Source organism: Python bivittatus, unplaced genomic scaffold, assembly GCF_059951505.1.
Source record: "Python bivittatus isolate LINGU-HERP-01145 unplaced genomic scaffold, Pbiv_v1 ctg000220_np1212, whole genome shotgun sequence".
Lineage (NCBI taxonomy): Eukaryota > Metazoa > Chordata > Lepidosauria > Squamata > Pythonidae > Python > Python bivittatus.
Window position 1 is genome coordinate 36,074,495 of NW_028277048.1, and position 14,865 is coordinate 36,089,359.

A 14,865-nucleotide genomic window follows, 5' to 3' on the forward strand; every position below is an offset into this window, starting at 1 on the left:
GCATATCATCCTTATTTTCTATTAATAATAAAATGTATTTTAAAAAATATTGTCTTAAAGCATGCCACTGATAAATTATAGCCAGTCTAAAAACAAACACACATTCACACAAATGCACGCACGGTCAGAGAAGCAGTTCACAAGTACGTTCATGTGAAATCTCCCTCTCAGCCCGGAATAGTTGGAAAAAGCTTATTGAAGACCACAGCCTTCACTTTTCAAACCAAGGGTAGTTGCCAGGGAGTTCTAAACTCTGGGTGCAGCCACCAAGAAACCCCACCCAAATTTCTATGGACCTAGCATCTTGAAATGCTGGGACACTTAAAGCTCAAAATGTTAAAACTGGAGGTGTGCAAATTGTTTGAGTCTGAACCATTTTGAGCTTGAAACAGATTATTCTGGCCTCATGTGTTACCTCAATCACACCAAAAGATTCCTCATTTTGAAATTATCCTGTTTTGAGGGCCAAACAGGAAGTTCATGCTTGAAATGGGGCTGTTTCAAGATCAGAATACTTCTGGTAAGGTTAGAACATTTCCAGTAAGGTTGGAATAGCCCATTTCAAGCTCAAAATGGTTTGAATTTTAAAGTTTTTCTCTGCCTCTAATTAAAACCAGCATTCTTAACTGGGCAGCCAGTATATGCAAATCAGCCAAAAAGGATGAATTTTATCCTTGCTTAAAGCCAAGCCAAAGATTTCTGTACTTTTGATGCTTTCAAATTGTTTTCAAAAATATGTTAAAATAATCCCAACAGGAGATTGAAAGGGGTTGGGTGACAGTAGAAAGATCTGCACCCAAGAGAAAAGAGCACAGCTATTCACTCCAGCTGCTATCTGAACTTCAAGAAGCATGCGCAAGTTACTAATCAGATTCATCTTCCAAGGAAAATCTGATCCCATCAAGGACAAGATGTTACATTTCTGAACAACATAACTCTATCATACTGGGGATCACTTTCAACATATCACAACTCAACACTTTACCCTACACTCTGGAAATTTATACAATCCCCTTTTAGACCAGGAACATATCACTGAGTGAGGGCAGAAGCTGTAAAATGCAAGCATAGTAAGAAGAAATTGAATTTCCACCATTAGCATTCTCAACCATTTTTCTACTACAATAATCGGGTTGAAAATATTTGTCTATGGTCAACTGAGAACTCATACTGAACTGATTCTTGCCTTATGAATTTCTGCTTCAGGAGAGCAGATGAGAATTGACAAAAAATAACAGAGGCACCTGTTTGGATACAGATTCAACATGAGACAGCTATACAGAGTTTGCATTAAGAAAGGAATAGTATCTTAACTCTTTCAACCTCAAGGGACAAACTTATTTACTATTCAGAGCACATTGTTGAAACCAGAAATTTTAAGCAGCCATTTTGGAGTGCCTGTTGCAATTTCCATCTGAATTATCTACAAATTAGCTCCATAAGGATCTATGTATGAAAAAGCTATCCCCTGGAGTGCAAGCACATCCCAAAGGGCAACTGTGTAAGTAGACCTGTATAATTTTAACAGTGAGTCAAATGGAAATTCACCACAACTGGCACCTAAGTATGATTTTTTCCTTAAATCAAATGCAGGGGAAAGTTATTCAATTATCCTGGGCTCAGTAAAACAGAACAAACAAACAAAAAAACAACACTGTATCTGAAACAGCACCATGCAAGCACAAATGTTTCTGCCATGAGAACATGATATGGAAAAAGCTTCCTCCACGTGCTGATTTTCTTTGCTGTCATGTAGGAGTAAAAATCCTAAAAGCAACGCTGGAAACCCAGCTCAGCTCACAAACCTTTGAATCCCCCAGGCTATTTCTTCAATCTAAAACCCGTGGGTCTAAAAAAAAAATCAACTCAACTATTCCATTATTATACAGTATGTTTGCATGTTTGAGATATGAAACAGAGCCTTTGAAACAACTAAGAGCGGAAATGGGACTGGGAGCCTCTTTGCTGTTTTATCCATAGTACTATTAAGACATTTTTACCCTTACGGGTGATTATGAAGAGCGTTAATCCCTTGGTTAATCTATCCTTTAGAACAAATTGTTTTATGACCATAGTATTTATAACAGGTTTAAGTTTTGTTGCTATCATTTTTAATAAATTATTTCAGATGACAGAACAGGGAGCCAATATTTGAAATAAAGTAACAGGGAAGACATGATGTCTCCACATTTTAATCTCTACATCATTCACAAATGAACCTCATTGGTAGATACAGCATCTTAAAAAAGGCACGAGCCTCAGCTTTCAGAGATGTCAGTTAAGGACAGATAGTTAGTCATGTTGATTTTTCATTCTAAGTATCACCAGAACGATTTCACTGCTTTCGTGGCAGCCAGCTGCACAACAAAGCAGCAGAGAAAGCACAGATCTCTGTCTGATATATTCACTCCAGTCTGCCTTGTTTAAACAAATTATGTAAGCTGGAAAAATCTTTTGTTTGCTATTTTACATTCTCCTGGGGTGAAAATAATCAGTCAGTCCATTTGAAGAGCTGTTCTCCCTGATTTCACAACACTGTGGAAGAAAGAGAGAGAGAGAGAGTGTTGTAAAGATTAAGCACTGATAAGTAAAGAACCAACTCTCTCAAAGTAGAAAGCAAATGTATTTTACAGTGCATCTACAGGCTACTGATGGGAGTGGGTGGGGAGGAGAGACTTCCAAGGGTTTTCATGTACAGTAGTCCTCATTTAGCAACCACAACTGAGACCAGCAATTTGGTCGTTAAGTGGAAAATCTTGTGACTGCGACTGTGCTTACAATTTTACTTCAGCTTTCTTTTTTCCCACTCCCCCACCTTTTGGAATGCCCCCCCCTCCCGGTGCTGGGATAATTAGCAACAAGGAAATTAACGTTTGTATTACATTGAAGAGGAAGGGATTACAAGAGAGTAAGCAGGCACACAATGGGAAATACATATTGGAAGAAATGTGCTGGCACCAGCTGTTTGTCTAGCATACTTGAGGCCCGCCTGAGCCACTTAGGAGGCAAACCAAAGTAGAATGTGTGAAAGTGATTAAAGTCTTATCAGTTACAGGCAGCAGCTACCAGCCAGCTAATTAAGGTCACAGAACCAAACTTGTTAACTTGTGTTTAGCACCTTTAGGGGAAGTGCTGCACTGGGGAGAAAAGCAGCTCAGGAAGAGATTGCTTGTTTAGGCAATCTCTCCTTTCTGTAGGGGCAGGGGAAGAAAAAGAAAAAACAGATCAGGCACAGGACAATGCATACTGACTATAATGGTGAACACATGACTGGGAGATGTTGCAAAAGTTGTAAATGCAGGTATTGGTTGCAAAGTTACTTTTTCATCACTGTCATAACTTTGAACTGTCACTGCTCAAGGGAGTTGCTAAGTGAGGTCTACCTGAATATCACTGTGATCCAAGGATTTTTTAAAAAAAAAAACACAGACATGTGATGGACAGTGGCTCCCTTTCTCATACTGATAAGCAGAATTGATTCCCCTTTTCCAACTTTTTTGCTACGTTGAGATCTTTTTCTCAAAGACAGAAGTGGGCAATTGAAGCTTGCAATATCTATTTTGTTTTTCATCAGAACCCTGAGCCATCAATCCTACAAGTGGAGATCAGGAAAGCACAAAGTAGAAATTAAGGAACAGTGTACCTCTAGGACATATTCAGACTCAGGATAAACACTAACCCCAAATTCACAAGCCCTTTCACATAAAAAATTATCTCCTAGTTGTTCCCTCTAACCCCGTATTCTTTTTAGCAGTTTAAATGTACGTGTGTGCTTTAAACTATTGCTACTGTTAGAAATTACTGGAAAAAATCTTGCTGCTCTACCAGTGTATCCTAATATTCTCCTCCCGACCACCAAGAATTAAAGCTCATTTTGAAGTCTGATTCTTTTTTTTACCTTTAAATAGACACAATAATGAGACTCAGAATGCAGTAATCAGCACAGCCTCTGTGATTGAGTCTTTCTTGTTTATTCCATTTTTTTTTTTAAACAAAAGTTGCTGTAGTGAATTTGAAGTCTGTAGGCTGGCTGATAACTCTGAATATTTTACAGTTTCCGTTCCCTTCCAGTGAGAAGCAGCAGATAGGTTCCAGACTGGGAGTAGCAACTCAAAGCTTCCTTTCCCCCTGTTTCAGTGGGCAGTAGGCTCCAAGAAGCAATAGTGATTTGAGGAGTAATTCCCCTGATTGCATTGTTCCAAAAGCCCTGGGGAACTGGAGCCAGTAACATAAAGTTGGCAGGGAAAGTACAGGCAGGAGCAATAGGAGTGTTTTATTACTTTTCAGTGCTGCTTTGGTCAATGGTAAGGCTTGTTCTCAGATCTAACTGTAGGTAATTATATTTTTATGCAACGTTATGATGTTGCATTCATTTCATCCTTAGCCCATAGCTGAGGCAACATAAAATTGTCCTAAGTTGTTCCTGTTTTAAAGCAACATTTTTCCTCTTGTCTTTTTGCCATGGACACAATTTGCATAATTTACTGGCAATGTAGCTACTGATATGGTCACAGGTTGAGATCTGCCCAGTTCATATGGGCCCCTTTAGGCTGTGCAGCATTCCACTTTTCCTCTGATCCCCAGATCCTCTTCCACTGTCATTCTGCTTTTTCTTCAGGAGAGCCTGATTAAGTCACTAGCCACTTTAAACACTTAAATGATCATTTTTGTTATTTTGTGGGTTTAATCATGTGTCAAAACTGGCTCTCAGTTTTGCCTGGCAGCTGTGTATGGGAGTGAGAAGGGAGAGTGCACAGCTGTGAAAGAGGGTATATGAAGAAAGCTCCCTCTTCCTGTTTATTTAATCCACTTGCATCTTACCAATTAACAAAAAGGTTTTCCTGAAGACCATTCCTCTCCTTCTTGGGATGGTCCACCCAAGCACTATGGGTTCTTCACCACATCTTCTGTCTCATCCATTTATTTTCTCTCACACTGCCACCTCTGCTTTCTTTCTATTCTTTCCACACACAACTTCCACCCTCACCTCACACTCTCCAAACCTAATGTGGCCAATTTAAAGAGAATCTCCCCATACCTTGCACTCCAGAGCAATAAAACTGGCCAGCAATCTTCACAAACAGGGGAAGCCCTAGTGTGCAAATATAGGACAGAATTTTTCCAGAAGTCTCACAAACTTCAACACCTTTCCCTTCTTAATATGCAAGCAACCATAATCCCCCAATTCCCGCCAACACCCACCTCCCATCTGTCTATCTTTCCCTCCTCTATGCTCTCACAATTGCCTCCCTGTTAATTTTTGAAAGGTAAGAGCTCTCTGACAGAGTGTAGCTCTTTCCCCTTTTTGTTTTGGTTGGAAATGTTGGTACATGGAAGAAGGAGAGGGGAGGGCAGAGGAGGAGAAGAGGGAGAAAGGTAAGGTTTTCTTCCCTAACTAGGGGTTGAATTGATTGTCTGAAACTTGAGATCTCTAAATGCAAAAAGCAAACAAACAAGCAAGTAAACAAGTATTCCTTCTTGGCTGCTCTGTGCCCTTAAATCTCTTTATAGTTTCAGCCAAATTTGAAAATAACCTATTCTGCTTGAAGAAAATACACTTGTAATCCCCACGGGAGGCGGATGGGGTGACACCAGAGTAAAAAAGGGAAAGAAGACAAGAAGCCTGAGAGAAGAATTCACAAAATAAGAAGCAGGAAAATGGATCAAGGAGAAAAAAGCATGACATTGACCAAGAAGGTTTGGAAGTGGATGGCTCTGTCTTATGCAACACAGTTTTCTGCTCTCTCTTGGAGATTTAATGGGAAACCTTAAACAGTTAATACAGGAGAGGGAGGAAGCTGTGAGGTGAAATTGGAAGAAGCTTTTCTATTGCACTGAGCAACTGCTGCAATGCTATCATTAAACACAGGCTCACTGTTTTTCAGAAAGGGTTCTAAAGTCATGTTCAAAAGCATCATGAGCACAGGTCAACCATTCTTACAGGTTCTTACAGGACAGCATTAATTTGTGTTTAACAGTAGCTCCCCAAACAGCTAACAGGCATGGGTGGGGGGAGGCATGTGTTAAAGGAAGATCTCTGCCAAGGCTGAGAGAAGTGACAGGAAAAGCAGGGACATGTCACTTCTACCTGCCAGGCCTCTAATCCCATAGACCAGTTCCACTGGATCAGAGATTTGGGTGTTAGGATGTTTCTCCTCACAGGGTACCCAATGAAGCAGGAAAGCCTCTTCTGCTTTACTGAGCTGAGTCCAGCACTCTGTGGATCACTGAGTAGAGAGGGCTGCCCAGCAAACCATAGAATCTCTCTTGTTTTATCAGACAGCCTCTGCCATGTCATGCATCAATCTCAAACCCAACCACTGATATGTGGATTGAAGGAGGACAGCCCAATAAAGCAGATGGACCTTTTCCATTTTACCATTTACTCCATTTTACAGCCCCACCAACCTTTCAGATCAGCTCTTTCAGAACCAGCTTTTGACAGAAGGTCAATATCACAGATCTAGTCACCTGTCAAATCTCCCCTATTCCTCAGCCCCATCCCACATTAAGAAGACTGGTGGATGTTTTCCCACCAGCTGATGACATTTGATGGGAAGGCAAATGAAGCAAAAGTGCTCCACTAACAGATTTTCTTAATTTGTCCTACTTTAAATCTATAAGAAACTAATAGAAATCCTTTATTCCTTGTTATTTCAGTGTTGGATTTGTACTAGCATCATGTATTTCAAAAACCATTTAGGCTTGATAACCCTGGTTGAAACTGGAACATTTTTTAAAAGTTTTGTTTCGCCAAACAGGCAACTTCTGCTCTGCCCCATCCAGATTCCAAGTGAAGGGAGGCATCTCTCCATTCATGAATGGATGGTGGCTGATTAATGACCCATCCCAAAAGGAATACTGTTACCTGGGAGAATAACTATACTCACATGCTTTGGAAGTCAGGAAGAAGGGGTGGAAGGGTGGAAAACTGAGGAAAGGATCTGGCAGATTTGCATTATGTATTTCTGACAGATACTCTTGCAATAGTTGTACAGGATAATGGATCTAACTCTGCTAGCCTTTAAATACAGAAAGCTGATATAGCATGAACACTGAAAACTGAAATTAAGAGAATGCCCAGAAACAAAGAATAAATTGAGGTTTTTCCTCTCCAATCACCTTTAGCGTTACAAAGAAAAAATAGCTCCCATGCTAATTCATCCAAAAGCCATAGAAGTGATTATTAAAAATAGAGAAAATACCCTCTGGCCTACAAGAAATAAAACGGAGAATAAAAGGGAGAAACTGAGTGCAAAATAGCATTTCCCTACAAAACTGAGTTTGGAAAGGAAACACATAAACTAGACTGAAACCAGTGCCAGTAAGACCAACACCTGAACAAGAGTAACTTATCGTTTTTTCTTTTAAGCTTTAATTTTAATTAAGGAAAGCAAATTTAAAAGCATCAGTATTAGAAAGTTCACAGTACTGACAGCTAATGTACTGTAGCTGTTAAGCCATTTTAGTTCTCTGCCCCTGTGTGTGTGTGTGTATACATACACACACATTTCACAGAATACTGAATAAAATGAAAACAAATACATCAGTAGGGTTTTCTGTCAACCACAGGCACAATTCCTGCCATAATGAGCTGCACTTATTATAAGCAACCTTGGCTGATTTGAAAATAGTTAGGTAAGGTTGGACATGGTTGGTGTTCGAATGTGAGACTATCAGGAAATTCCCTGACTTCAGGCTAGACTAAAAGGTAAAAAAAAAAATGTTCATTTGAGATTTTTGTTGTTATTATGTTATTTGTGTTATTCTATGTTATTGCATGCTGAATGAGTGTTAGTGTACTGCATATACTGCTGAGTTGGCAGGATATGGGCAATAGAAAAATTGGCTTGCAAGGTAAGTTTGAGGTCATAGCTTACATAAAATAGCATGAGAATACCCGAGATAAAACTGGGCTTCAGTTGCATTTGTGGCATTCTGGCCAAAAAGTGTTAAAACTAACTGGTACTATCTTTCCTTTTAGCAGGGACTGTTACATGTGGAATGGATGCAACTAAAGTAGGCTAGTCTACACCTTCTTTATTTTACTACAAAACTTTATGTGAAATTGACCAAAGCCAAGATGGGCAAAAGAGGTCAATATCTACAGAGTCATCTCATGATGACCATAGAATATGGAAAATTGCAATTTGGAATATAAGAGGAATAAATTGTAAAGAGCATGAATTAATAAATGAAATAAAAGGAAGAAGAAAGGTATGCTATGTGTCTGTGAAACAAAGTGACAAGTACAGAGGTAATAAAAATGAATGAAGATAGTCTAATTTTTTTGGAGTGGAGTGAATACATGCAGGGAAGTGAAGATATAGGTTTAATTCTGAATGAAAGGGCTAAGATGTGTGTCATCTAGGTGGTTGTAGGTATGCATGAAAGTAGGAATCCATAGGTTGGTGACAATTGCATGTTATGTTCCAGTGAATTGTGTTAAAGGAACAGCCAGAGGTCAAGTTTGGAAAAAAAAATAGTGCAGCATTCTAAATGAATGTAATCCATGGGGGGAAAATAGTTAAGCGACATGAATGGGTAGAGGGAACAACAAAAGAATATAGAAAAAGTAATTGGGCCATTCAGAGACCCAAGAACGAATGAGAATAGTGACTGGTGAGTATCTCAATCAAAAAAAGTCTGTTTCAGACACATGGTTTAAACACAACTCTATTCATATATATATAGGGAAAAGCAGTTAATATAAATCTAGAAGCATGACTGATTTGATTGTTTATTATGAAAGACTGAGAGAATTGGTGAAGGGTACAGAAGTAATTACAGGTTCTAAATGCGTGACAGACTAATTTTTGGTAGTGTCAAAAGTGGATCTTGTGAAAAGAACAGACAAGGAAGACAAAAAAATAAGAATTAAGAGTGAAAGTAGATGAATACAGGAAAATAACGTATGAGTCCTATACATTAGGGATCATCTGCTTCAGACAGAAGCTACTTTTCATTTTTTTTAATTGCCAAGCTACTTGTTCTCATCCCCCCTGCCATGAAACTAACGTGGTGGGACAGAAAATGTGCCTTTTTTGTTGCTGCCCCAGTCTTGTGGATAGTCAGCCCATTGAGGAAAGATTGGCCCTTCCTTGTTGACATGCAGGAGGGAATTTAAAATGATCCTCTTGCCAGATTTTTGGATATTAACCTATTCGGGGCTGCTGCTACTTTATTGTACCGTCTGGTTTATTACTTTTATTCTTTTACTGCAGTTGTATGTTTTATAGTCTTTTTTAAAAAATTATTTATTGTCTGAGGGGGTGGCATATAAATAGCATTAAAATATTAGAAGGCAGATTAATCACTCAAGAGAAGAATGTAAAAGGGATGAAAGGAAAAAGGATGTGGAAGGTGCTTGGAACGGAATGGAAAGAATTATGTTGCATAAGTGTTTGGCATTACTCTAATGAGAAGTATGAAAAAGGATGTTTGGTGGAATGATGAATGAAATGCATATAAGAGAATGATTGCTCCCAAAAAAATGAGTATGAAACATATCCACAAAGAATATGATCAAAGACCACAAGGTATGATTAAGACTAAAGAGGCAGAGAAATTGCAAAATTGAATTTTTGATAAAATAAAAAAAATGGTATGGAAGTGGAAAAAGAGTGCTGAACAAGGAGCCTGCAGGAGAATGAACAGAATTAAAAATAAATGTGATGAAATGATATGGGATGAAATTAAAGTGAGGGAATGCTGGAAGGAGTAGTTTAGATATTTACGAAATGAAATGAGAGTGTTGTGTTGAAGAGTATAAATGAAACAAATGCTATTGACTCACAGGTTTCAAATTGCTAGCTCATGGCCTGCATGTGGCCTTCCCAGTCATTTTGCGCTGCTTTTGCTTTACTCACCCCGGAGCAAGGTCAGAAGTAGGACAGCAGCTTCTGATTCTCCCTTAGGCTGATAAGCAAGCATGCCTCACAGGCATCTCAGAACAGTAGTCTGTTGTTTCCCACCTTGCCAGATTTAACACTTGCATTATTTCCTTCTCTATACTCACTCTCCTTATCTCTGTTGTACCTGGAGGTACCAGGAACTCTTTCCCTTCTGCTCCGACAAGCTGTTTGTCTAAGGGTTGACAAAGTGCCCCCTTCACCTGTCTCTTCTACCTCCCATCTTTGTTGGGAAAGTCACTAAAGCACCTCCTGAAGTTCTGCAATATGAGCATCCAGACTTCATATAATTTAATTAAATTACCAAATCATCTAAACATATAATTAAACATTTGTCCAGCATGTCATGAAAAATTAGATTCATAAGTTGCTCGAAGATTGCAGAGGTATTCATTTATCCAGAGAACATTATCACATAGCCAAACTTTTTATAACAAGTATTGAAGTCAGTTGAATATTTTTATTCTCTTTCATGAGAATCAGGCTCTAGGCCTCTCAGAGATTTAATCTGGTAAAATGTGTGCCTTCCGCAGCCATTCTAAAAGTTTGGGAATGAAGGACAGAGGTGATACCTTTTGCTTACAGAATTCAGGAGCTATAATTAGGGATCATGCCAAGAAAGACCTTTTAGCATGAAAGGTTGGAGTGCTGGTGATGAGGCATGGGTGGCAGAAGCAACTTTTGTAAGTTGTCATCAATTTATTCCTTTAGATAGATTAATTCAGTTTCAGACATGGAATTTTTGCCAGAATCTGAAATCTAAATCCCAGGAATCAGGTTTATAATCCAGTCACAGAATGAACACTGGGCAAAACCTGAGCCTGCTCTTTTTCTAACATAACCATGTAATCAGTACATTTGGCAGACAAGCAGAAAGGATGTCGTCGTAATGAGCAGGACAGAAGGCATCAGCCTTTTAGGCAATGAATTCTGAATATGTTGGAATAAAAAGTAATTCTTTCCTAGTTCCAATGAATATGCACATTGTGAGTTTGAAGCCAAGCCATTCATAAAACTATCAGAAAATGGGGAAGCCAAATCAAGTTGCAAGGACTCTTGATAGCTGTCAATGGTGATTAGGCCCTGAACCATCAATAATTTCTACCTAGACAGGGGTATCAATAGGATAAGTAATATTTTAATGTGTTGGAAACTTCTATAAAGTTGCTCATGGTGCCACAATCTATTTAATCCTACAATAATATTGTGGGGCCAGTCTGGCCCTGAAGTGTAACAAAAATAGCTAAATATTGATATGTAACATTGTTATTTCTGGGTCCCAATTAATTTCTGGATGTCTTCATCTTATTTTGAAGACTACTAATCACCCTGAAAATTGTATGTGGCAGCCATTACGAAAACATGAATTTAGCCTGGAAAAAAAAGAACAGGTTGAGGGAGAAACTCAAGATTGTCCTTCCTCCACACTTGACTCTCAATGGTATAAGAAGGAGAAACTCTGTCAGGCTTTCAACATTATGTTATTGTACCTTATAACAATAGTGTTTCAGATGTTCATGCAGCGTTTGTTTCCTGAAAGGGCGTACTTCAAAAGGCTGATATCTCTGAGCCTGTTGAAGTTGGGACTTTTCCTGACAAGCCAGATTGGAGCAGATGGCAGCTATGGGCAGGAGGGTCTTTGTACTAATCCATCTTCTGCACCAACTGGACCCATTCCTGGATCAGGAGGCCTTGCTTGCCACCACTTCACCACTTCAATCACTTCCCAGCTCGAATATTACAATGAACTCTACATGGTGTTGCCCTTGAAAACTATGCAAAAGCTGCAATTGGTCTAGAATACACTGAGGCTAGTAGTTATGGGCACTGTATGGTGCACTCATGTAGCACTTCTATTTCATGAGCTGCACCAGCTCCTAGTAAGCTCCTGGTGTAATTCAAGGTGCTGGTTATCACCTAAAAAGCCTGAAGAGAGCCAAGGAGAGAACCTTGGGGAAATAAGACAAAGGCAATGGTTGCAAAAACATACTTTAAGCCTGGAAAACAGAGAAAATTGTGGCTGATCTACTGAGATAACTGATTAATCATCAGGGTGAATTGGTCCATCTGTGTTGCCATCCAGTTCTCATGCTACACTCCTTGGTTCTGATATTGAGCAGGGCCTCAGTGAGAAGGTCAATACACATGGTATTGGTTTAGGACATTTGAAACAGTTTTTCCTCCTGTAGAATTGGAATTAAGGAGAAAATGCTCTTGCTCTCAGAAAATTGTCCCAGGGCCCAGCAATAATCCTCTTTTTGGAATTAAAGGGCTCAAGGCAAATAGGAAAAAAATCTTTATTGAATATTAAACAAATATTAGTAAGATAAAGAACAGTTTCAACAAGACTATGAATCTGGTTCTACATACTGTATATGCACTTCTCCAAGATTTAAACTCTATGTTTCTTTCCCCTGCCTTTTTGTAATGGACTAGTTGAAATCTGCTTCTCAGGCTAGAGTCTACTGGAATGGGCAACCATAACAAATTTAAATAACAATAATAATGCCCAATTATTATTATTTTTTCCTGGGCAGTTCCAATCCTCATAAAAACCTTTCAATTCTGATTTAAAAGTACATTATATCTTCTCATCTCAAGTTATTAAAAAAAGATGATAAAAAGTTTTGTTCATTTGTTTTTTGTATCAGATTCAGCCGGCACGGTACGGCACAGCATAGCATGGTGAAGCACCGCTCAGCCACGCCTAGTCAATTTCACCGCCCGGGCGCTAGCCAAGGAAAAGGGGAAGTGAAACCGCAAACTGATTACCGCCAGGTGGCGACAACTGCAAGCAGATACTTTGTATCAGCGCAGTTTCCACTCAGGCACTGCAAACAAAGGAAAGCGGAGAGGCTCAACTCCTGGCTTTGCGCGCAAACAGGCAAACCCAACAAAGGCAACAACAGCACAACCCATAGACTGCAATCAGAAAGACAAAAGCACTGGACTGAATCTGCCATTTGGGCAAGGGGGGATTACTGTGGGTAATCTGTAACTAAGCAATGGGTAAACGCGGGAACAGGGAAGCTATAAAATACCATGTAAGCTATGCCAAGCCAATCCTGACTTTGTCTGTACTTACTTACATTACACTTGAGTACACTTCTTTGCTGAACACATGTGTCATGAGAGTTTCTCTGAGACGAACGGGTAAACCTTACATTTTGGACAGAACAGCCTGACTACATATATACGAAACTATATTTAGTGAAATGGTAAAGCAAAGCAAGATATGTTTCTGTGTAGACACTTTTTACATTTAAAACTATGCTCTCTTGCCACAATCAAGTGAACTCAGCTTTGTTACACTGTTATTTTTGTATTGATTATTTCAAGCTTGATTTTACTCTGCCTAGTATTGAGGAAGCCAGAGCAGCTTTTCATGATAAATATTAGATGAAACCCTGAATGCCTAGAAGACAAAGACAGATGGAGACCACTGGCAGTAAACATTCCTAGCACAGCCAGGATTCACGTAAAGTTGTTACCTATTACTTTGGAGTAATTGGAGAGAGAAAAAGAATGGATGATGAGAACAGTGGTATTGCCAGCCCTGCTATTCTTAACAGTTTTACCACCCACTCTTCTCCTATACTGTCCATAACTTCAATGTCATTACTAGCAGTATCATCCATATTAATCTCATTAAGATGTAAGAGGCAGTAGGATGTGAATTACTGCAATCCTCCAGTCTTTCAGAACTGGACTTCAGATATGCATTACAATGTTAAGGCTAGTTTAACAAGGTGGGATTATCAGTTGCTGTTTCCTGTGTCCATTGTCTTAAGAAATTAGACTCCACATTAATCTAGCTGTTGAAAATAACAGGAGGGAATGAAAGTTTGTGCAAAAAAATGAAGTCATAAAGTACAGGTTGACCTTATTTGTGGGGATTACACTCCAGCATACAACCATGGATAATGAAGTTGCAGATAACGAGAACTTGAAGCTAGGGGAATTGAGAAGCTAGATTCTAAAACACCAGAAAATGACTGAAAAAAATATAATCAAATAAGTAAGGAAAAAGCAGAAACAACGATACTGTTCTTTGGCCATTTCAGATCGTACTTTCTCCCTATTTTATTCCAAACAGAGAATATAGAAATAAAAATTATGTGTACTTGCATAGTTTCCTGGGAAGGATACAGGAAGAGAATACTCAAAAAAGATCAGAACGCTGATCTGGAAACACTGGGAAATTGATGGGAGTGGAGAGCAGGTATGCAGTTCTGTATATGTGCAAAATAGCAGACAGATCAAAACCACACTCCAAAATCCACATATATGTGAAACTATTTACTATTTTGGTACAGACTTATCAACCACAGAAATGAAATTCTACCAGTATATATCTTAAAATCACACAAATTACCTTGCACTTTCAAAAGTTGCAGACGGTGACTTCCCAACAGCACCAAATCCAACACCAACAGCCAAACCCTCTGAAACAGAGAAAGAAAGCAGTGGTTACTAATCCAGCAGCTGGCTTGGAAGACAGATTATCCTATTCAAATCTTTGATTTATATAAATCATGCAGAATAGCAGCAGTTCTTACATGGTCTATACGTCTACAATTTTCCACTATCCTGGGAATTATAACAGACATTCTCTGGATGCATTATTGCATTATTGGTTAAGGTGGAAACTATTCAAAACAGAGTCCAATAATGACATTAATGATAACTTCCAAAGATAGCAGGTTGGGACCACAAAATTTATATGAGTTCAATTGTTCTATCCTTTTAAGCCTACAACTTTTACAGTTCACATAAGGGCACAAGATTAGATGTTGGAATTACTACTGCACACCAGCATCACAGTTAGGGGTCTGTATCACGACATAAACCATTAGACTTTAAACTTAACAATCATTCTGATTCCACAAAACAGCAAATCCAGCACAAGGTGATTCCTTCTATGGAACCAACCTATTTTAAACGTTGGGACAGA

At 38.9% G+C, this 14,865-nt stretch overlaps 1 protein-coding gene across 3 annotated transcripts in view; it reads right to left on the reverse strand.

Annotated features, from left to right (window-relative positions):
* SLC39A11 (solute carrier family 39 member 11) overlaps positions 1-14,865 on the reverse strand; it is a 385,119-nt gene that overhangs the window by 53,785 nt on the left and 316,469 nt on the right. For all 3 annotated transcript variants that reach the window (XM_088138335.1, XM_088138334.1, XM_088138333.1), the window contains one exon: positions 14,287-14,356. In XM_088138335.1, the coding sequence (XP_087994461.1) occupies positions 14,287-14,356 (70 nt within the window). The remainder of the gene's footprint in view (positions 1-14,286; positions 14,357-14,865) is intronic.